Source organism: Panulirus ornatus, chromosome 37 (assembly GCF_036320965.1).
Source record: "Panulirus ornatus isolate Po-2019 chromosome 37, ASM3632096v1, whole genome shotgun sequence".
NCBI classification, from domain to species: domain Eukaryota; kingdom Metazoa; phylum Arthropoda; class Malacostraca; order Decapoda; family Palinuridae; genus Panulirus; species Panulirus ornatus.
In genome coordinates this window covers 30,303,888-30,326,728 of record NC_092260.1, presented here as the reverse complement: position 1 = coordinate 30,326,728, position 22,841 = coordinate 30,303,888, and the positions used below count along the sequence as shown (strand labels likewise).

The 22,841-nt window shown below is 44.7% G+C and overlaps 1 protein-coding gene across 2 annotated transcripts in view; it reads left to right on the top strand.

Moving 5' to 3' along the window:
* Positions 1-22,841, top strand: part of dachs (unconventional myosin-IXb-like dachs) — a 167,333-nt gene that overhangs the window by 138,430 nt on the left and 6,062 nt on the right. Inside the window, exons 1-14 of one of the 2 annotated variants that reach the window (XM_071684211.1) lie at positions 1,890-1,964; positions 6,957-7,415; positions 10,707-10,840; positions 12,913-13,084; positions 13,967-14,139; positions 14,376-14,535; positions 14,786-14,876; positions 16,483-16,636; positions 17,363-17,473; positions 18,898-19,019; positions 20,018-20,186; positions 20,679-20,852; positions 21,491-21,680; positions 22,299-22,470. In XM_071684211.1, the coding sequence (XP_071540312.1) occupies positions 7,184-7,415; positions 10,707-10,840; positions 12,913-13,084; positions 13,967-14,139; positions 14,376-14,535; positions 14,786-14,876; positions 16,483-16,636; positions 17,363-17,473; positions 18,898-19,019; positions 20,018-20,186; positions 20,679-20,852; positions 21,491-21,680; positions 22,299-22,470 (2,054 nt within the window). In that variant the 5' untranslated portion in view covers positions 1,890-1,964; positions 6,957-7,183. Of the gene's footprint in view, positions 1-1,889; positions 1,965-6,956; positions 7,416-10,706; positions 10,841-12,912; positions 13,085-13,966; positions 14,140-14,375; positions 14,536-14,785; positions 14,877-16,482; positions 16,637-17,362; positions 17,474-18,897; positions 19,020-20,017; positions 20,187-20,678; positions 20,853-21,490; positions 21,681-22,298; positions 22,471-22,841 lie in introns of those variants that run through there. The other variant, XM_071684210.1, reaches the window with a different exon arrangement.

Sequence of the window (22,841 nt, the reverse complement as noted above, 5' to 3'; positions counted from 1 at the left end):
GGTCTGAGCACTACGAAACTTGGAGAAAAATTCACACACTCTTGATTATGAGGCTACAGTAGTTGCGGAAATACTTTTTTCCTTATTTCCACCACGTTCTCACTTTAACAAGCATCATCCTGCTATCTCTCCATGGTTGCTAACTAACTAACTCTCTCTTACCACTTACCACCCATCAATCATCACGTCTTCCTTGCCACTTACCCTACATTACTCACCTTTTGCTATTTGCACCTGACGTCCAGTACCCCGTCTGACTTTCTCTTTTCACTTCTTCCCTACACAGTACTACTTACCCCGTCACTGGACCCCGTCCTCTTTTTACCTGCCCTTTACCCCGTACCACATGCTCCGGGCACTTACCCGTATCTCGAACCAGTTCACCAACACCCTCTAATTCTTGCCTCGTATCATTTGCCTCTGTCATTTACCTTTTAGTAATTGTTCCCTTCCACCAGTCTCATACCCCATACCGCTTATACCTCTCCATTGTCCTACAAAACAACCTTCTTGTCTCCTGCCGTCCATAGTGGTTATTCCTCCCACGTACCCCTCACTCTGCACCTCTTGCCCCCCGTGCCACCAACCTCTCACTCCATAGCTCTTGTCCCCTTCCACGTACCCCTTACCTTGCACCTCTTGCTTCTGCTACTTACTTTTATCCCACAACTCTTACTCTGCTCAACTTACCTTGTACTTCCTGCCCCCTCTCACCTATCATCTGATGTGGGAGTGACAGCCAGGAAGCCGTAGCACTCTACGTACACGTAAGATAAATACAGGTTACGCCCCGGCAGCTGTGCTCTGGCTACTGAGCCGAGAACTCACACATAATGCTATGGATCGACTTGCGGACCATCTGCTCACAGGGCAGCCAGCGTTTGGTGCATTCTACAACTCCAGCTGACATAAGTCCGAGAGGAGCCTGGTTATGAAATGACACAAGTATCATCCATGCTGCAGCGGAGGTGCGACTCGCCTGTGTGTTCTAAAACACATGCTGATGAAGAGGGAATGCCAGTGTTCTGAGAAACGCATGAGTAATTATCACTTCAATGAAATTTAACTTTGAAGTGGAGATATGTATTGTAAAAGTGTGCAGTAAATGATATTACAAGATGTTTACTGTTCATTTTTTGTGGGAGAGTGACATTCACTCACATATCAGTGTGCTGCATACTTTCATCATAGGTGAAAAGTGAAACGCGAAGTTGTGTTGCTTTATCTTTTATGAAATATCAAAGATATGAGCGACCTGGAATGTGCCACACTAACCCGTTTACTGGAATGGTAGATGACGCAAATGAAACACGGATAAAGGTTGGAGTATTTAGTATGGGATCACTGTAGTTGATAGGTGTTCGACCTTGCATGAGGACAAGAACAACTACCTGAGGTCCTGAGGAAGTGTGAGCATTGTTGCCCGAGGGGCGCCAGCCATCACCACTCCTGGGTCTTCCTCATGTCTCGGGCAGGTGACTCCATTGACACGTCTTAGGTGGGTGGTCACGTGTGGCTTGGGTGGTGTTAAAGATTTCCTCAAGTTTCCCAGGAATATTAGTTATGTTCTGCGTCTCGTCGTGAGTTTGATTGACATGATAAGAGCAACAAGATAGATCCTAGTGTTTGGCGAGTAACAGCAGCACACGTGGAGTACTATTCTAAGTAGGCAAGGTACATATAATGTTAAGATCACGTTGATGTCCTGGTGGTATGCAGCAGTCTGGGGTAGGGAGTATTAGTGTCACCTGCGGGGCAGAAGCTGGCCAGGTAACATGGAGATAATTAACTAGCCACGATGTTGACGGTAGTGTGGTGGTGTGTGGCAGCCCAGACGCCACGGGCGGCGGGGCACAGGACTCCTCACTCCCGCTTCGCCACCCGTACCCGCTGCACCGACCTCCACACACGCCACTCCACATCCTCCACCTAGAGCTATCCACGTGGCCTCTCTTGCAACGGATGTGTGGAGTAGTTGGTCACTTTGTGTGCTTTTGCTAGATTATATCTTAGTGTTTTCATTGTGGAATATCTGACGAAAGTGAACTTGATGACTGAAGTGAGATATATGTTTGTGCAGAGTATGGGAAATGTCACTGAAGTGTCTTTCAGAAAAGTTTAATCCTCGCCATCAAAGGATATCCTGGGTGGAATAATGTGTATCAGTGCCAGAGTGAAGCTGGTCGCAAGTGGTGAACCGTGCAGTGCGGCCAGAGTCAGCTACCGCGGCCGCGCGGTGCCCTGGTTTCCCTTAACTGAGGAAGTGGCGTTAGGAACAATGGGGTGACTGCTTGTGGCCCGTTGAGGTGAGAGTTGCTGGAGTCCCGCAACTAATGTGACGGGAACCATGTACAGCACCACCACACCTTCATTCACCCTCTCCCTTCCTCAGCCCTACACTACCTCATCAATAGCTTCCCCATCCTTGTATAACTTCTCAGTAGTTTTCCCCTCCTTGCACCACCTCTTCATAAGTCTTCCCTGCTCTACACTACCCCGTCAGTAGTTTCCCCTCCGTGCAATAACTCGTTTGAAGCCACCTCTGTCCTACGTTACCCCGTCAGCAGCCTCCACACCCTACACTATCCTATCAGTAGCTTCCGTAGCCCTGCATTACCATGTCAGTAGCTTCCCTGCCCTACGCTGCCCCATCAGAGGCCTTGCCCGTCGTGCACAACTACGTCAGTAATCTGCCCGCCGTCCACTACCGTCATTACCTCTATCATTGTGTACTAATCCATCCGTAACTCCGCCTTGCATTACCACATCATTAAGTTTCATCCTCTTGTATTACCCACCTGTAGTCTCCCCCACCCTACACCCACCCGTCAGTAGTATCTCTCACTTTACACCCTCGTCAACAGTCCTCCCGTCTCGACACGCACTCGTCAGAAGCTTGCTTCGTACTCTCTCCGCCCGTCAGTTGCCTCCCTCACCATACAGTCGCTCTTCAGTAGTCTCCCTAAGGTTCCAGATGACGGCTGGAGAGTGTCTAGATCCTCGATCTCCTCTTGTGATGACTGCAGGGTCAACCAACCCCGAGGCTCAACCCGCCAGTACTCTACTCTCAGGTGTTGCAGTAACCGTGAGAACCAAGGCCGTCTTGTCCTGTGGGTGTGTGCGCGCGTGTGTGTTGTGTATGTTTGGATAGGGAGCCGTGTATGTCTCTATGTTGAACCGTGCGTGACATTCACGTTCGAAGACTCGGTTGTAACAATACCCTTCTTCAGCAACAGAACAACGTTGATTTGCATAGTGTGACGATACTGGGACCGCCAAGCTTCTATAATGGATGCTCTCGTTTAGGCTTCGCACTCACAGTTTTGGTTTGTAGTGTTGAATGTCTTCGCGTTGTGAAAGTGGCATTAGAGTCCCTCTCTTTCTTTGACTGGTACATCTAAACACAGCAACGAAAAATGTCTTATATAATAATGATAAAATGTATTTGTTATATGATAATGATAAAATGTATTTGTTATATAATAATGATAAAAAGGAGAAGCGCTGGTAATAGAAAGTGCAGAGTGACCCTAGAAATAACAACTGTTAATGTATGTTGCATTGGTAAAAAGCAGAGCTTTGGTCCCTAACGGACGGTCACACTCAGGATCTTAGGTTAAGGGACATATCACTGTTACTGAATGGACCTGCTTCATAAAACAGGGCGTTGTCTGAGATCAGGGTAACTACACTTCCACCATTGCTTCAGCTGTCATCCAGGAAAACGGAGGCGATCGCGTTTCAAGTCGTTCAAAGGCTGTAACGTTACCATCAGTGACTTCTACTAAACAAGAAGTTGTGTCCTACAAGTTGCGCAAGACGCCATGCCGTGTAGTGATATGTTTTGTTACGGTGAAAATATATTACGTCAGGTTTATGCTAACTGTGAGGGAGGGGGGTGGCATACAGGAACATCTGACACATCCCTTTCGACCTGACACCATCCAACCTACCACAACGCCTGCAGGACACAGTGGGTCAGGGAAGTGGAGGGAAGACCCTGGTGGCGGTGCTACCTGCCGCATCAGTAAAACTTCTCCGTAAGTGTGAGGGTCAGACGGTGGTGTGTAGGTCCGCTGCGCTGACGATACTCAGGCCTCGAGTCTGGCCAGGTGAGGTGTACGACAGACTACCTGGCTGGTCAAAAGGGTCATGCCACATCTGGTGCATGCCAATTAGTAGTGACGGAAGGAAAGCAGTGTCGAGATGATACAGTGACGGAGGATGACACAGTGAAAGAAGGTAAAACAGAGACGGGAGGTGACACAGTGAAAGGGGGTCACACAGGTGAGAGGTGACACAGTGACAGGAAATGAATATATGATGATCGATGTAACAGCGTTCACAAGTGACACCATTAAAGTAGATGTAACAGTGAGAAGTTATGTGACTAACGGGAGATGTGACGGTTGCATGACGTATTACACCGAGGAGATATATTGACAAGTGGAGGATACAATATACAGTGAATATAGCTGTGGTAGACCAGGAGTGACACAGTGACGTGAGTTGAGGGTAAGTGTGGTGCTGGTAGCAGGTAGATTGTGAGGCATGTGATCATGCGGTTCACATTATGACTGAGTAAAGTAAGCGACGTGCAGGAAAGCCTGTTGTTGTCTTCCTTCCTGTGAGTCTTGCAGTGCTGGCGACGATGCCATCAGTGGCATGGTGAGTGTATTAAACAAATAGATGATGACAGGGTTTGGGATAATGGCGGCCATTTGGCTGAAAATGCAGAATTGAAGCTTTACAGATAGTACGGTGCTGGGAAGCCATGAAAATTACTAGTTAATTAATCATACAGGAGCTTAATATTAGGGTAAGCTGGATATGTGTGTGTGTGTGTGTGTGTGTGTGTGTGTGTGTGTGTGTGTGTGTGTGTGTGTGTGTGTGTGTGATGAAGGTATGTACTTGCAAGTGCTCGTAGTGCTGTGCGTATGTAGGATGGTGGCTATACGGGATGGTCCTGGTGTTTTGTGAAATTTTGTGGTGCTGTACGAAGCTATGTGGGAATGTATGGCCGTGTGGACGGGGTGGACTGATGCTATCTTTACATTAGATGAAGTGACACCGTGTTGTGTACGGCAGTGGCGTGCATTTGTCAACTGGGACGTTGCGATAGTGTTGTGCTAGATGTTGTGGGGCTATCTATGGTCTTGTGGGATGATCTGATGTTATCGTGCGGGCGTCTGTGGTCATGTGGAACGTTGTGATGGTGTTTTGTGGGATGTTGTGCGACTGCCACATGACACGCTGTGAATATGCTGGACAGGAAAATGTAATAAGGTTAAGCGGGATGCTGTGATAGCGTTAGGCGAGATATTGTGAGTGTTGTGGGGATGGTGTGGAGCTGTGGTCACATGGGATGTTCTACACCTACATGTTCATTCTATGATCACTTGACAAGCTTTCTGGAACCGCTGAGCTAGGTTGTTTACATCAAACGCTTTGTTACTCTGTTATGCAGATATTTTGCCTTCATAACAGCCTTCGTTGCGTTGTTGATATAATGATTTGAACTGAGCAATGTTTCTAAGATGTCTAGTCAGTGTTACGTTACTGAGAAACGTCTGTTGGTAGTCATAAAATCTGGTGACTCACGGCACCTATTGTTTACCTACGGCAGCCAGAGCGGAGTCTGCTCAGCTCGCGTGTTTGTCCCCCATAACGGCGGAACTGTGGCATCACCTGCTGATGATGCTCCGCTGTTTCTCAACCCTGCACCTGGTGGCGGGGATTAATTGCCTGCCCACATTCCCGAGGTGCTTTCAGAGGTGATGTGCGTGTCTACCCTAGCTGTAGTAGGTAGAGAGATCTCGGTTACCTGTGACGTGCCGAACTCTCGTTAACCCGCGATATCGTGGAATCTTAGTAATCAATAATGGGCTGGTGTGTGTGTGTGTTGCATGTGGCGTAATGTTATCATGAGCAGGATACCAAGTGACATTTTTCGTATTTTGATGTCAAAATATCTTATTGCTTAAGAGTGCTGACGTCATGGTTAGGTATGAGCTGCTCACATAAGTTATACCTTAACTGCTTGTTTCCGTGTCTGTGTTAGGCCCGTCTGTTCTGCTGACTGTGGACAATTTTAACATCTGTGGATGTTATCAAGACGTGATCTCTCTCATTTTTCGAGGAAGATTTCTGCTCTACATACCATGTAATTCTGTGGCTGTGTGAGTAGCACCTCCACGGCCTGGGGTCTGGGAGCTCTGTGTGAGAAAGGAAAGCCAATGTCTTTAACAGGTTCTGATGATAAACGTCTTAAATCACACTCATTGTCATTTTGGACAGCAATTTGGCTCGATGCTGTTCTCTGTGTTGTCGTAGAGATGGTATCTTCCTCGTTACTGACGCTGTGAGAACCGCCTGTGTTCTAGCGAGTGAGTTTTGGTCCTTGTTAGTGAAGTGCGGCTTGATGGCGGCTTTAGTGTTGTCAGGAGATGAGTTAGGTGTGGCCAGGGGAAGAATTAAGTGAGGCCAGGGAATGAATTAGGTGTGGCCTGGGGATGACTTAGGTGTGGCTAGTAGGTGAGAGGCTTGACCAAGTGAATAGCTTGGTGCGTCCAGAAGGTAAGTTAGATAAGAAGAGATTAGCTTGATGTGGTCAGAGGTTGTTTGAATCAGAAGTTGTTTGAGTCAAGCTAGTTGAGAGCCAGATTCCCAGAGGCCTGGTGCCTTGCTGGCTGTGACCAGGATTAGTACTGTGCAAGTCTTCTTTTGCGCGAGGAGTTGCAGATTGAGAGTGAATTTTGTGTGACTAAGCGATGGGTAAGGTGCGGCCATCTGTGGCCATAGTTATGGCCACGGGAGGCTTCGGCTAGCTGCAGCAGGTATGACCTACGGCATCAGACACATGGGTCTGGACCTAAGTTAAGTGACAGGATAGTAGAGTTAGTACGGTCATCTCTGGCACTGTAGAACACTCTGGAGTAATCATCATCTGGCTACAGGTAGTGAGGGCTGTAGTCTGACATGGTGACGACACTTTGCTGAATGTGATGATTTACAAGAAAAGATATGACACGACGCTCCTCGTGAAGATTGAACGTAGTCTTACGTATTGTTCTGAGTTGGTGAGTGAGACTATGGCCCGGCGGTCGGGCCCCATGGGGCGCGGCAGTGTGTGAAGGCGTCAGTGACCCTCAGTAGTAGATCCCAGGGGGGGTTAGGCTCTACTATGGGACCCTCAGGACTTGTCCTTTCTTCCGACCCATCCGTGGACACCAACCCCTGCCCATCGTCCCACCACGCCCACCCACATGTGGGCAGCGAGTGTAAGCCTCCCCTGCTGGAGCAGGTGGAGGGTGGCGGACACCGTGCGGCCGTCTGTGACAGCCACTCGCCTGTAGCCTGGGACCCCCAGCATGAGCAACAGGTGACGCCGCCACCGGTCCTCCTCTACCCAGAAGGTACACACATGTTATAAAGACAGGTTTAGTTGACAGGTTATACAGTTGTATATACGTTGTAAATGCTAAGAATAAGCAAATTTGGTTGTTCTTTATTTTTCATAACATTGTTATATTCTTGACTGTTATTATTGATGATTCATTTCATCACATTCTGTTATATTCTTGACTGTTATTATTGATGATTCATTTTTTTCGTGAATGAATCTCATTTAGGTGCAGGATGACTGAGCAGAGTGGTAGAAGCCTACCTAAGGATATCAACCAAAGTTAACACGAATCGTTATGAAATACAGCAGGAAATGAATGAGATCCATATTGAGAGAGTTTGGATAGCTAGTCTCACGTCAGATGGCTAGCCTCACGGCAGATGGCTAGCCTCACGTCAGATGGTTAGCCTCACGTCAGATAGCTAGTCTCACGTCAGATGGTTAGCCTCACATCAGATAATCTTTACTGATATTAATACTTTTCTTCTTCCTTGGTTATTACTTTATGACAAATACGTTTCAACATTTATGATCAGTAATTTAGCCAAAATGCTGTTAGCCTCATCGTGCTTCTCTGTCCCTCGCCAGATGTAACTTCATCTAGGCGGGGTATGCCGCGCCCGACACTGTGCCTCTCGGCTCCACCGTTGTGCTCGTTGATGAACTTCTTTATGGTATTGGTACTCACATGTAAGAATCGTAATAATTTGAACATGTGTAGCCGGCGGAAGTCGCCCGTGCCTGCATCATCAGGCCGCCGTGCACGGCAGTGAAATGAACGTTGATTATGTTCAGGTTACATTCTGTCCTCTTTGTCAGCCCAGGTTCCGGTAGGGGTGGGGTGGGGTTGGGGTTGGAGGGGGTATGTGTGCGTGTGTGTGTGTGTGGAGGGGGAGGGGGTCAAACGTGATTTGTGGTGGGTCAACATTCTTAGCGCATCACAACAGAGAGCCTGAGGCGCCCTTGGTCAGGCACCTGCAGCTAGACCCATGATGACTGGTGATACTGGCACGTCCCCCGGCGGGCAGTAAACACCGCCTTCCATAACTTATAGTACTGTGGCGACTGATAGTGGCAATAATGACCAGTAACGGTAGGCGTTTAATACTTGATGAAAGCGTATTTTTGACTTCAGTATTTTAATCAATTTAACAACGAGCCATGCCTGATCATTATGATGATGGTCATTCTTTTATGTTTGAGCTGAAACTGTGATTATCAACACTGGTAATGTCGTTATCTTGAGTATGGTGGACAAGAGGGCAGGTAGAGCTGTGTGGGGGATGTGGACGTGCATACCATGATCCGGATTTCAACTGTTCTTAGATCACTTAGCAAATTACCAATGATAGTTATATGGTAATATGGAGGCACGTTATGACCCTCTCTCTCTAAATTATCATGGAAAATTTATAGACGACAATAGAATATACCATGTTAGCTTATCAGTGGGAGAGTAATCTTCACCTGGTGGAGCTGACTGCTAATGGTCGAGTAAACTTTAACCTGTGGATTGCACTTCCCACTGGAAAGTAAACTTCAGCTGAGACGGCCCGTAAATGGGAGAGTAAACTTCAGTCGTTTGAGCAAGCAAGTAAACTTCAGGCAGTGGACGAGCTCAGTAAATAGAGCTTCGATCTAGTGTCAGATGTTTCAAAAAGAAAGTTTCCTGTGATGAATCTCAACAAACTGTTAGCATTTTGAGCTGCAGCTGTGCTTTGTTTAGTAGGTTCAGGAACTTTACTGATGACAGATGATTCCAAGATGCCTTTCCCTTCTGACCTCCAAAACCATTATACCAAACCTTTCTTCATATTCCTTATCTATTTGTCGGAAACTCATTACTATATTTTTGGACTTTATCTGCCACCTATCGGGCCAGGTTCATTATTTATGCGGGTCAATAATTTCTGTTTACGCACAGTTGTTAGGAAGGAATGTGGAAATTATTATATGCCAATGTAATAAAACATGGTTACAATTGTCCATCCTCAAACCTAGAATTTAAGTCGATTGTATTAGAAAGCATTCTCATATTGAAAGCGGGTAACAAGGTATCAGTAAACAAAATGCCCATAAGGACAAGATGCATAGTGATATTCAGATGATTCAACTTCTCTGTTATGAAGGAACAACTTAATTTAATTAAGGGGTAACTGCATCAACAGGATTCTAGCATTTTCAGGAAATATCTTAGTGTCTCTATGTCAAAGTGAGGTAATAGAAAGATAACTTTAAATCATGGTTTTAGTTAACCAAAGACTTCACAAGTAGGAGTAAGCCGAGCAAGGACAGCAAACAGCAAGAGTTATGGTATGATGAGAAAAAGATTGTCTCCTGAAGAGGAGCCGCGAGTGAGGCAAATTGTCTTGTTGCACGGAGCTTGGTCCCAACATGGCACCTGTGGTCCCAGTCTTTGTTACCATAACAACAACCTCTGGGCGTCCCTCGTGAATGGTGCTTCGTCATGTTGAGCAGCCTGATGACTGAGCTGCAGATGAAGGTCGTGAGGTATCCAACCCTGTCCTCACTCTTTACAACTCACTGGTGCGTCCCGATTTGTTCTACAACTCACTAGTGTGTCCTCATCTGGAATCTTGTGTTCAGTTTTGGTCATCCTACTTGAGGAAAGACAGACAGAATGGAGTGAGCACAATGATGTGCTACTAAAATGATTCTTGGCCTAAGAAACAAATCCTGCGAAAGCCGACTAAACAAATTACTTCAGCATAGAAGAGATGGATAAGAGATGATATCATAGAGGTATTCAAAGTTATAGAAGATTTCGATAATATCGAACTAAGGAGATTTTTACGGGTAGATTCGTATAATTTAAGCACATTAAGAGATAAAGGTAAACCTTTTATCTCGAATGAAGTAACAGAATTGTTAACATATGCAGTGAGTTACCATTTAGAGTTACTGAAAGCAGTACAATGAATATGTTTACGCATAGACTTGATAAATATCTCGCTTCAAGTCCTTTCTTTTTGAAAAGTCTGTATGTTCCTCTTCTCTTGCCACATTAATCTATGAGTTTCTGTACTCTTCCACGATCACAAACAGCTTCTTTAGGACTTAGTGGTCTGTTGCTGTTTGAGGTCACTTGTATGTAGTTGTGAGTGCTTGTATACCTGGGGAAAAATTCAAGTATGGGTCTCTCTTTCTCTCTCTCTCTCTCTCTCTCTCTCTCTCTCTCTTCGTTAAGTCTCCCACAAGCTCTACCTCTCGAGCCATTAGAGTACACAGAGTTTGTTCCTGGGACAATCCTGGTTAACCCTGTTATTCCCACTCCCGCCAGATGGTAGCTGCGTCAAGGGCGGCATGACAGGTGGAGTGCAGGAGGTGGAGGACCTCATCCACCTGGCTGGGCCCCTCACTGAGGACGCTGTTCTCAAGACCCTTCATGCCAGGTTCTGCTCATCACATTATTTCGTAAGTTTGTTGTTTGTTGTGTGTTTATTGTTTTTATGTATGTGCATGCCTCTTTGTATATGATATGTTTTGCGATTCTGTGTGACTGTGTGTGTATGCATTTGAATACGAACGTACATATGTTTTTGTGTCAGTGAAAGTCGACAGCGGCGGATGTTGCAACATTGTTTGTGAGCATCCATACGAGTCTGCCATGATGGGTTCCGCTCGTACCGTGACCTTCCATGGGAATTATTTGATTAGCTGTCACTTTAACCAGACAGTGACACGCACATCCACCTTCTCTTATACCATCCAACGTGAGGCGATTCCCAACCCTTCTCCCTAGCTTGGGTGACCCATCATTATTATCTATCTCCGGCATTCAGAAGTTACTGCCACTCCTTCTTCCCAGGAGGGACCCATATCCCTAAGCCGTCCCCAGGTCTGTGAACAGCGGATCACCATCAGTAGCAGAGGCTGAGGCAGGACGTCAGGTCAAAGGTTAGGCGGAGGGTGGTCTCCGTGACCCAGTCCACAGTCTCCCACACTGCGCTCACCGTCGTCGCCCCCTCGTACACTGCACAACGCCTCACCCACACCCATCATTTCCTAGAAAAAATATCGTCACAGTTGCCTCGTTCTATGTACGTCTATATCCCATGTTATATAACAAATTTTTGTTCTTGCAGGCACTCACCTTTCAGCATCCGAGCATACACTTCACATGCACTCAATTCTGATTAAACGACTCAGTTCACAAGATGCACTGATGGGTCTTACACTCGCATACTCATTAAGGATTAAAGTTTCAACGCTCTCGCCACACTGGTCCACATGGTCAGACTCTCCACACACCGTAGCACATGCTATAGCCGGCAGGGTCTAAACTTTCGTCATACGTCAGTGACTAATACGACTGTAATATTCCAACACCTTGACTTACTAATTGTACTTCATGTTTCATTCAGACGTTCCACTGGCTCATCAGCAACACACTCCATGGTGTATATCATATATATGAGACTAACGCTACGATCATCACACACACACACACACACACACACACACACACACACACACACTTTTTTCTGGCTCAGATAATTCATTCAATGCCACACCGTTAACAGCGCACATTTTCCTTCCCACAAGTCATCCTCTCCCATCATCATACAAAGCTTCCTCACTTTTTAAACCTCTTGATGTAGACTGTTATAATGTACGTCGTCATGTGTAGATGTGGACAGCTGCATCCCGCACTGAGTACACTGAATGACTTACCTGTTTCTTACAAAGATTCACCCGAAGCTGTCCAAACCCCTGACCGGCTCCATCCCAACCCGCTCTCTACATATACACCTTGTGCTGCCAAACCCATCCCTGCCCATCCACACACACGTACACCCTTTAAGCAGGACAAACATAATGAACACATCAGGCAGACTGACTCTTCCACTGGAAGCGTCTCACACACACACACACACACACACACACACACACACACGCGCGCGCGCGCGCGCGCATGCGCGTGCACTCATCACGCCACAGATACACGATGCACACCACAGATATGGTATAAACACCTTACATACATTAAGCACGCCACAGACGCAATTAGCACACGACGAATACATTAAGCATACCATAAACACTCATCAAATGACTGACACAATCAACATAACACAAAAGCGTTAACCACACCGGAGATGTACCACACACACATCAGACACATCCTTTGAGCATCACGGTAAACATAATACATTTATCTCCTCTGATATGGAGGTGTGTCTGAGGCAGGGGTACTGTCGTCTGGATATCAATCAAAATGTCCAGAAAACAAAAGGTAAAGAACGATTGATATATATTGCTGCTGACTGTTGGGACACCCAGAGTCTAATTCTGGATTTGGGTTCCTCGTTAACTACCATTGCTCTTGTCTTGGTGGTAACTGTATATGAGAGCTAACGTACTGATGTTGCTACATATTTCATCATGATAAATTCCATACACGTCACGACTTACTGCCCTTTAAGATGCCAGACGCGTATATGTTGATTATTATTTCATCTGTACTGTTTCTTCCCTCGCCCCAGACCAACGTAGGTCCGATCTTGCTGTCGGTGAATCCGTACCATGAGGTGGGTAACGCCCTAACCCTCACTTCCACGAGGGCGGCGGTGCAGAGTCCCCACCTCCTGCGGGTGGTTCATGAGGCCGTCCGTCAGCAGAGTGAGACCGGCTACCCCCAGGCCATCATCCTCTCAGGTATTGCTTCTGTCTGTATGTTCTCGTGTTAAAGTTTTCCAACTGGTCTGTCCTTCCCATATTTCTGCGTACCTCCTTAGATTACATCCTCAGATGAAGCCTATCTTACGAGCGTGCTACCATGTACCACATGCAAGATCAACCTCCCGACATTGCATAGCCTTTGATCTCTTGCTCAAAACAACCGCCTGTAAACTTCTATACACAAACTATCATCCTGATTACCTTTATAATTTTGTGAGTAATCAGTTTCTCCAGCTATATATTAATGTTGCTCCTATAGGTCACAGCCAAGCCTTGCCCTTCTCTTATGCAGCTATTACTAACTTCCTCACGATTCTGTCACATTATCAAAGTACTTCATTCTAAAAACAAGCTTGTCATTAGAGATAATTCTTGAACACTCATCGCCTTAATGGCAGTGTAGATCATCATCAGTTCAAACATCTGCCATTTGTTGCTTCTTGTGTTGTTTGCTACCGTATCATGTTAACTGGTCAGGGCCAAACATCATAATGGGGTCATCTTCCAGTCATGCTCATGTTGTTCTTAGTGATAATATAGATATTTCAAGGTAACACTGAGCTTTTAAGGTCATCCTTACTGCATTCTTTGTAATGTACAAATTTCATAATTGAGAAAAACTTGATGGCTGTAAGTTGAAAGCATATCTTAGTTGTAGAAGTTGGAAAACCAAAGTAAATTTTTGATGATTTATTTACTGAGCATCTTACATATCCATTAAGATTCTAAGTATAGTGCATCATTTAAATTCAAGAAAAGTGTAGGAGAAGGGTTGAATTTTAGGAATGTTCACTGTCACCAACTGTTCATCAGTGTCTTGTTCTCTTAGCATAAATGAACAGGTAACTCCCTCCACAGGTGCTTCCGGGTCAGGCAAGACCTACACGTCGATGCTGCTGCTGCGGCAGCTGTTCGACGTGGCCGGCGGCGGACCTGAGACGGATGCCTTCAAGCATTTGGCAGCAGCCTTCACAGTCCTCCGCTCTCTCGGCTCCGCGAAGACCAGGTCCAACTCGGAATCTAGTCGTATTGTGAGTACACAATAGTGCAGCATCCTTAAAGCGCAGTAGAAGAAAAATAGATATGATAAATGATTCTTAGCAAATCTTATTGACATAAATTTCCTCAAGTTTAACATGGCTTACTTGACGTATGTTATACCGCATTCTTCTTCCTCCCGTTCCAATTCAGCTTGAAATATACTTAGCACATCCTGCCATTAAACCATAAAGGGCCAAGTGTCAATCACAGTGATTTTATTCCGTAGGGTCATTTTATAGAGGTGCAAGTAACAGATGGAGCACTGTACAGGACCAAGATCCACTGTTACTTCCTGGACCAGACGCGGGTGGTGCGGGCGCTGCCCGATGAAAAGAACTACCACATATTCTACCAGATGCTGGCAGGTCTCACGCAGGAGGAGAGAGGTCAGCACGTCAGCAGTTGAATAGAGAATATAGACAATATGCTTTACAATAGACAGTAATGGCTTTAGATAGTTCAGGATGGGAATGGATGATAACCATATCACGTTTTTCTTTATACAAACATCCTTAGTTGTATATACATTACTTCAGCAGCTGTTAGTTGCAACATGAAGTTCGCGGATGGTAGCGGAGCTGTGTGAGGGAGGTGTGTCTGGTGAGGAGGAATTACAGTTATGTTGTCTCTTCACAGCCAAGCTACATTTGGAAGGCCACAGCGTGAGGACTCTGCGGTACTTGAGTGAGGGCGACGTGCGACAGGACGAGACTGAGGATGCCCGCAGGTCAGAGGTCACAGTATACACGTACAGTGGGGTCAGGGGAGGTATAAGGCCGGACCAGGGACCAAGGGGAGGTACAGGGGGCGAAAGCGTGAGTTAAGGGAAGTGAACAGGTGGGGACCAACGGGAGGAGAGGTAGTGGCGAGGGAAGGTACAAGGGCTATCGGAAGGAGGACGCAGAAGGGAAGGCCTAGGGTGAAGGGAAGGAGCGGACTCGGGGATAGTCAATGGAAGAAATAGAGGGACAGGAGTAAGGGGGAGAATGGAAGAGGTGAGGGAAAGAAGGGGAAGGATGAAGAAGATGAAGATGGTATTGGTTCAACATGAAGGATCACTCGGTACAATTATGACTCATCCGTCAGATTTGCAAGACGACATCTGTTGTAATGTTCCTTTGTATGGGAGGTGGAGGGATCGACCGTGATTTTATTTTGTTAAGAATTTCCACAGAAAGACACATCATGTATTTACAACTTGTCTTCACCACTTTTCCTTCTTGTGACGTGTTAAGGAAATCTGGCACATGTATCGATGATACAAGTTTCACTGACTTTTTGTTTGTTACGTACGTTTACCCGGCACGGAGACACAGGTAGTTTACAGCCATGGTCTCCTCAGTCAAGTTTTATATGGGTTTCAACATAACTGGACATCTATTAAGGGAAAATACCAAGACTAGTGGTGAGAAGGAACATCATATATGACGTATTTCCATCTTGATATGTAAAGATGATAGTCTACTCAAGTCATCACGAACATTATGATATCTGTGTAAGATTCAGCTATTGTTAATGACTTCCTACTGTCAATAGTTGGCTGTTTAGAGGGGACTTAAAGGATACGTAGAAGTTCCCTGTACGTGGGACGTGTACTGACAGCCGACACTTGGGGCTGGGATCATGTTGCCCGAGACTGACAGATGCACAGCCACCATGACATGCTTGTTCTTTAAGGTAATAGATTTAACCTTTTTCGAGAACATAAGTCAAGAACATCTTCTTGGGTAAAGTGATTTAATCCAAGGAATGGCTAATAATCCTACAGACACCGACCCAGGAAGCTAAGGAACTTTCCACGTGGAGAAAGTTGCAGTAAGCGTGGTGCACTGCCCGCCCGGTACACATCCCGGCATCACTAGGTTTATGAGGCTTCCTATCGGCAATAAGTCATCTAACTAGATGTTCATTTGTTTTGTCATTATGTATCGTCTTGAATTGTACTTGATATCCAGCTGCTTCGATCAGGATCTCTTGGTAGTTGCAACCTATAAGCCACCTGCACATTACAAATACAAACGCTTTCGAAATTTCTTATAGTGGTTGTTTTAGAAAGCTCAGAGTATTATTTAGATATATGCAAATACAGTTTCGTCTCTCTCGAGGTATCTTTTTTCTCCCATTAAGTCCATGAGATACCTTTTAGAGGTCTGGCACAAAAGTAAATGAGGAATGCGGTTCTAACTTGTGCACTACAATAAGTATTCATTCATTTTTACATATACCTCCCTCCCTCATGAAACAGTAGACTTGTATGATAATAATCGTAGGTTATGTGGGTAACCTCATAATGGTCAAGTGTGTATCGTTGCTGATAGATCTTGTGTCCCCAGGTTCGAGTCGTGGAAGGCGTGCCTCGGGGTGCTGGGCATCCCTTTCTTGGACGTAGTGCGGGTCCTGGCGGCCGTCCTTCTGCTGGGGAACGTCACCTTCATCGAGGGACAGGGCCTCGAGGTCGACATCCAGGGTGGCAGCCACGAACTCAAGGTGCTGCTCCGGGACGTATAGTATACTCTCCTGTTTACATAAGTCATAACTCTACCAGAATGTTAGCTGCGTGGTGTTCACAAGCTGTGTTAACAAGCTTATCTTAACAGATGCTAACAGGCTTGTGTTAAGAGGCCCAATTAAACATCTATGTTAAAGGCTCATTTCAACAAATCTATTTTAGCTTATGTTGACAAGCGTAAGTTCAATCCTTGTGTGACAGTGATCGACAAGGCATGAGCTCTCAAGCAACGGATCATATTAAGTGTTATTGAAATCCGTTGTTTACAGAAGAAACTAATTCATGTCTGGTGACACTGTATCCCTTTATACATTGTTGCCTAGATCAAGGTCACCCAACCTCTCAATCACTCACACGTATCCTGAACTTTGGTCAAGTGGAGTAACGTGAAGGATGCCATTTACACTAACATAGTGTGAGGTTATCGTAGTAAGATTATAATATCATAACGAATGTCATTATACTCATTGTTATGTCTCATCATAATGATTGTAGTCATTATCTGTTTATCATCATTATTACCAAATCACTTATAAATAGTATCATTATGATTACTCATCATCAAACATATCCTGTTCACTGTGATGGATCAGGTACACACAGCATCACTCACCTCCCTCTTCTTCACAATGTCAACCCCTCATCGTCATCATTCTCGTTTAACAAGTCTTCTCTAATGTGATGATGGTTGTGTCTGTGTTCAGAGCGTGGCTGCCCTGCTCGGGGTGTCGTCGGCGGCGCTGTACCGTGGCCTCACCACCCGCACTCACAACGTCCGCGGCCAGCTCGTGAAGTCCATGTGTGACGCCAACATGGTCAGCATCACTGGTTCTTCCTCCTCCCACACCAGGCCTTTACTACACTTTTATCTTTAGCCAAAATTTGACAATGATGAGGATAAGATTGATGTAGATGGATACTAGAAATGTTTATGTTTGGAAGATGAGAGCGTGGCTTAAATGTTTGGTAAGAGAGGAAGATGATGAAACGAGAGGTATGTAAGGCGGTCCAGGATTGGGAAGGTGAATCAAAGTGTTAGACTAAAATAGATGTTTCAGAAAGGAAAGTTTAATATCAAGACGTGCATGGAGATGTGAAGCTGTTTAAGGAATGGAAGGCAGAGTGGAAGGTATGAGCCTCAAGTCTCACGTACTTGGACAAAAGAAAAACAGAATAAGCGAAGTTAATTTGGAAAGAGATTAAACGTTGCATGAAAAGTGAGGTTACGCAAAATGTATAGTAACTGACGACAGGAGATGAATTTTGCGAAAGACAGAGAAAATTGTTTACAAAAGGGATCATATAAGAATGTTATTGTTTGCCTGTAAAGTTCAAAGAATAATAATAATGATAATGATAATAATGATAATGAAAATAATAATGATAATGAAAATAATAAAATGATAATGATAATAACAATAATGATAATAATGATAATAGTAATAATGATAATAATAAAGAACAGTTAGGACAAGTTAAAAATGAAACTGTTGACAATGATGCGACTAAAGATGTATTAATGCTGAAGGTATGACTGGAGTGGTGAATGAGACGAACAGTGGATATGAAGCAACAACTGAATCATTATGAAACGTGTGTAGCAACATGAAACAGTCGTATCCCAGGAGTTTAGGAAAGAGTGATCGCTCAGTCCACAGATGCGTCAGTAGTAAAAATTTTTGCAAGAATAACAAATGAGAAAATGTTCCGAGTCTACTTGGTAAGATCTGCGGTGCTACTACTGTAGGGTTGTAAGGTGGGATTATGATTGTATAGAAAAATGTACTGATTCCCTCATAAGCGAGGAATGAGGAGGATATGAGAAAGAATAAAGGTATCCACACCAGATAATTTACATATAACAGGTTGTGCAGGATGATCCAGAGGAGAAGAAGAGTATTTAGGGCATTAACCGATTTGGAGAAGGTGTGGAGTGTGGTAGATGGGAAAATGAAGCGTCCCCCCCCCCCCTCGTGAAGTGCATGGAAACTGTTAGTTGCTTTTACGAATTTCATAAAGAAAAAGTGCATGTTTACGGTAAACAATGGTGTGAGTGGTTGTTTAATGTTCTTTTGAATGACATACATCAGAAGCCCTTTCTCATCCAGTATAGTATTACAGTAATAATGGTAATAATAGTCGTGAAATTATAGTATTAAAGATAATTTACAGATGACGACACATCAGCATCACTCATGGCTGAGTAAACAGTATCAGACGTGTACCTTTCCTTCTGCAGTCTAACATGACCCGGGACGCCTTGGCTAAAGCCTTGTACTGCCGCACCGTCGCCACCATCGTCCGCCGGGCTAACTCCCTGAAGCGGCTTGGCTCTACCTCAGGCACTCTCTCCTCTGACAGGTTAGTTCATTGAGCCACACAAGCACCAGTTGTCTGTCTCTTACTGTCCTCATGGAAGCCTACACACACCTACCAAAATCTAATTAACCATCATTTCCATGACAGTCGCAGGGATGAAGATGGCTAATTCCCATAATCCCCGCCTCAACTGTGCCGGAATGGGGTCCTTTCCTTGTATCTACCTGCTACTTACTCCTACAACTAGAGAGTCAGCTGTGCTACCTCCCGCACCCCACTGTCGCATAAGAATTTAGAGATCTTCATCCTATACATTCTCCCAGTCTCACAGGTCCAGATTGGCGAGGTGACTCCATCCCCCATATACCCAAAATCACACAGTCTACATACGAGTCATTCTACACAATCCCGTGTAATCATACCCTTCCTCCTCCACCCCCAAACCTTGCAGTTCCACAACAACTCGGTCTTTCCATGATTACCTATAGTCATAGGATGAATGTGGGCATTACCCTCAACTTTGTATTTCCATACAGACGTTCTACTCCTCCTCCCATAGTTCTCGCCCCTCCATCTTGGGAAACAGTGCTCTGTCATCCTCATACTTTCCCATACTCTTCAGTTAAAGCTCTTCATATATGGTTTAAACCCCATCTTCATTTAACCATTTTGAGCATACATTATGCCCACTTTGCTGTCCCAACAGTTTGTATACCTTCATAATGTTTATGTTTTGAGAAAACTATCCTAATGATAAGAGCTGACCACCAGGATGTTTAAGGGAGTAAGCCCAACTTTGCCAGTAACATCGCATGTAGATCACAACTTACAATTTTGCCAGTGAGAGAGAAGAAATCAGCTCACAAGGAAGCGGAAAGTTAATTTTGTATCTGCTCATTATACCTCAGCATTACATACATGTAAACTATGAATGAAAACTATCCCAGTGTCGGTCTGCAGTCACAGCACTAGTGCCTGACAGCGGCCCCACAAGGTGCCTTAAGTGAGGCCCTAGCAGTCATAAAGTCCTTTTGTCGCAGCAACGAGAGCGTCCACCACCAGGCCGAGGTGGCGTCCCAGCACGCGTCTACAGTAGGTACGGCCGGCTCCAAGGCCTCCAAATCCATGAGCGTCCTTAATAATGCAGTCAAGCATGCCACCGACGGCTTCATCGGCATCCTCGACATGTTTGGTTTCGAAGATCCTAAGGTGAGCGTCTTTCAGTGGTGTTGGTGACCCATATTTGTCTCGGTGGTGCTAGTGACCCATTATTGGTCTTAATGGTGCAGGTGACCCATCATTTGTGTTTCTAATGTTTGTGACTTTTCACTCGTGAGTGGTGCCAGGGACCATCTTTCATTGCATTATGGCTGTAGATGTTTACTTGTTTCTGATGCTGTATAGTGTGGCCTGTTATTTGTTTCTCTGGTGCTAGATATCTTCGTCAGTGTTGAAGATAACCGAATGTTTGTCTCGTTACTTGTGCCACAGTTGCTTTGAACCAGGCATGCATCTCAGTGTTGGAAGGCTACACCGGTGGTGATGGCGATCTGGCACATGTGTCGTTGGTTTGGGGGATCCATCAGGAGCGCAGTAGATACATATCACAGTCTAGTATTTATATCAGTCATCTTGTTACGTTCCTGTGACAAGTAAGTCATGATAGTCATCGCTCAAAACCTATGTCTTTCTTGGATGCAGCCGTCCCATCTTGAACACCTGTGCATCAACCTCTGTGCAGAGACGATGCAGCATTTCTACAACACTCATATCTTCAAGTCATCCATCGAGTCATGTCGAGAAGAAGGCATTACGTGTGAGGTCGAAGTAGACTATGTCGACAACGTGCCATGTATCGACCTCATATCTTCACTGGTAAGTTGCATAACTGATGAGGTTGTTATTTGTGCATAAATGTAACATTTCTCAGAGACATTCAACAATATCTGAATATCTATAAATATTATATACTGTTCTTGTTTGTAATGAAATGAATGAATTGTCTGTACTGCTGTACTTGAGAGCAAAAAAAATCACAAGATCATGAACAAACTCATAAGGTCTGCCATTAACCGATGACTTAAGAAAACATTTTACAACCTTTGATCAGAAAAGAGTTTGTATCAGCATCTTCCTCGTTTTCAGTGATGTTTCTCTGGTTTAATTCCTTTTTTCATTGCCAAGTTCCTAAGCTTTTCAGGTTTATGCTCCTTCTTTATTTCTAAAGCTTGCTTTCTCATGCGCTCTTTTTATCACTAATCCTAACATGAATTTATGTAACTCCATCTTTCTTACTGAAGCTGAAGGTTACCCGAATCATTTCCCATCCTCCTTCAGAAATCTATGCCAATGATACTCTTTCCTTTGTGACTAGAAAAAGCATGGTTATACTTCTCTCTCTTCATTATCAAAACTTATTTGTTACTTGCTGTCCCATCCATCATTATAAAGTCTACCTGATTTTGGTCCTTTCTCGCCTTTGCAAACATAACATCTGCCTTGTGTACCTGCAGCGCACAGGTCTGTTGAGCATGCTGGACGTGGAAGGGTCGGTGAGAGGGACTCCGGAGAGTTACATCCAGAAGGTGAAAGTCCAACACAAGGGCAACGCGAGATTATTCGAACCAAAGGCCAATCACGTCAGATCATTTGGCATCCATCACTTCGCGAGCAGGGTTATCTACGACGCTTCAGACTTCCTGGGTAAGCTGCGTCTTCCATGGTACTGTGCAGCTGTACCGTTGCAATGTTCAGTGTCTGTTGTTACCGTAAGTTCTACACCTCTATCTCGGCTGAAGTAGGTTCAGTTATTTCTGTCCTTAAAATTGAAACAAGAAGAAAAGTTCACTCTATAGTAAGACAGAGGAAATGACTATTGTTATTAGAAACTTCTTTACATCATCCAGGGATTCAAGCGAACTCGCATCCATAACCAAGAATTCTAATTAAGGGCACTCCACCTTGTCGAAGTTTTCTAATGAATAAACGAAATTCTGTTAAAATTCAAGAAATCTGTAATATCTAAACAGCCGCAAATAATCAAGGAAGTTTCCAGTGGTCTTCAGACTGCACCGAACATAAGACGCTCCTCGTCTTAAATTGTAGGAGCCACAATGGGCTTTATGATGGTCATAATTCTGTAAACATATGTAGCATTAACACTCGGTTTACATATTTGTGTTTACTCTTATTGTCAAAAACAGAGAAGGTATCAAATGGCCAGCCTAGGAATTATTATGGCACACACACACACACACACATACAGTATACACTTTAATGATATCTGATAACAGTGTAAACATTGTAAATATTTACCTTCAGACACCAACCGAGACATCATTAGCGACGACCTTGTCTGCGTCTTCCACAAGCACTCTTGCAACTTCGGGTTCGCGACGCACCTGTTCGGGTCGGAGCTGAAGGCCCTCTTCTCCCAGGACCCAGTACCAAGAGGGGTCTCCTTCCGCATTAGCCCCACTTCACACACTGACCTGTGAGTAAAGGTGCTGGCTGTGATGTCTGGCAGCAAAGACAGTCTTGGATAACTGAATTTTAATGAGATGATTGTGGAAGTTGAAGGAGTGTGGAAAAGCAGTTTATGGTTGCTCGTCTGGAAATGCAAGTAATTTCATCAGAATGAGTATGTTTTGGTAATGTAAGTTTTGAGTTGGCTTGAGAAATGGATTAGTTCTTGTTGATAATGGTTAATCTATCAGTTACTGGGAAGCAGTCATGAGTTTTAGACTGTTAACAAGAAGATAGAAATGAGAAACGGTAACGCCTGAAGGCCTGGTAGTAATTAATCATTAAATAATAGAAGGGCAAAAGTTCCTAACATGCAAAGCATATCTGTTCAGTGTTAGG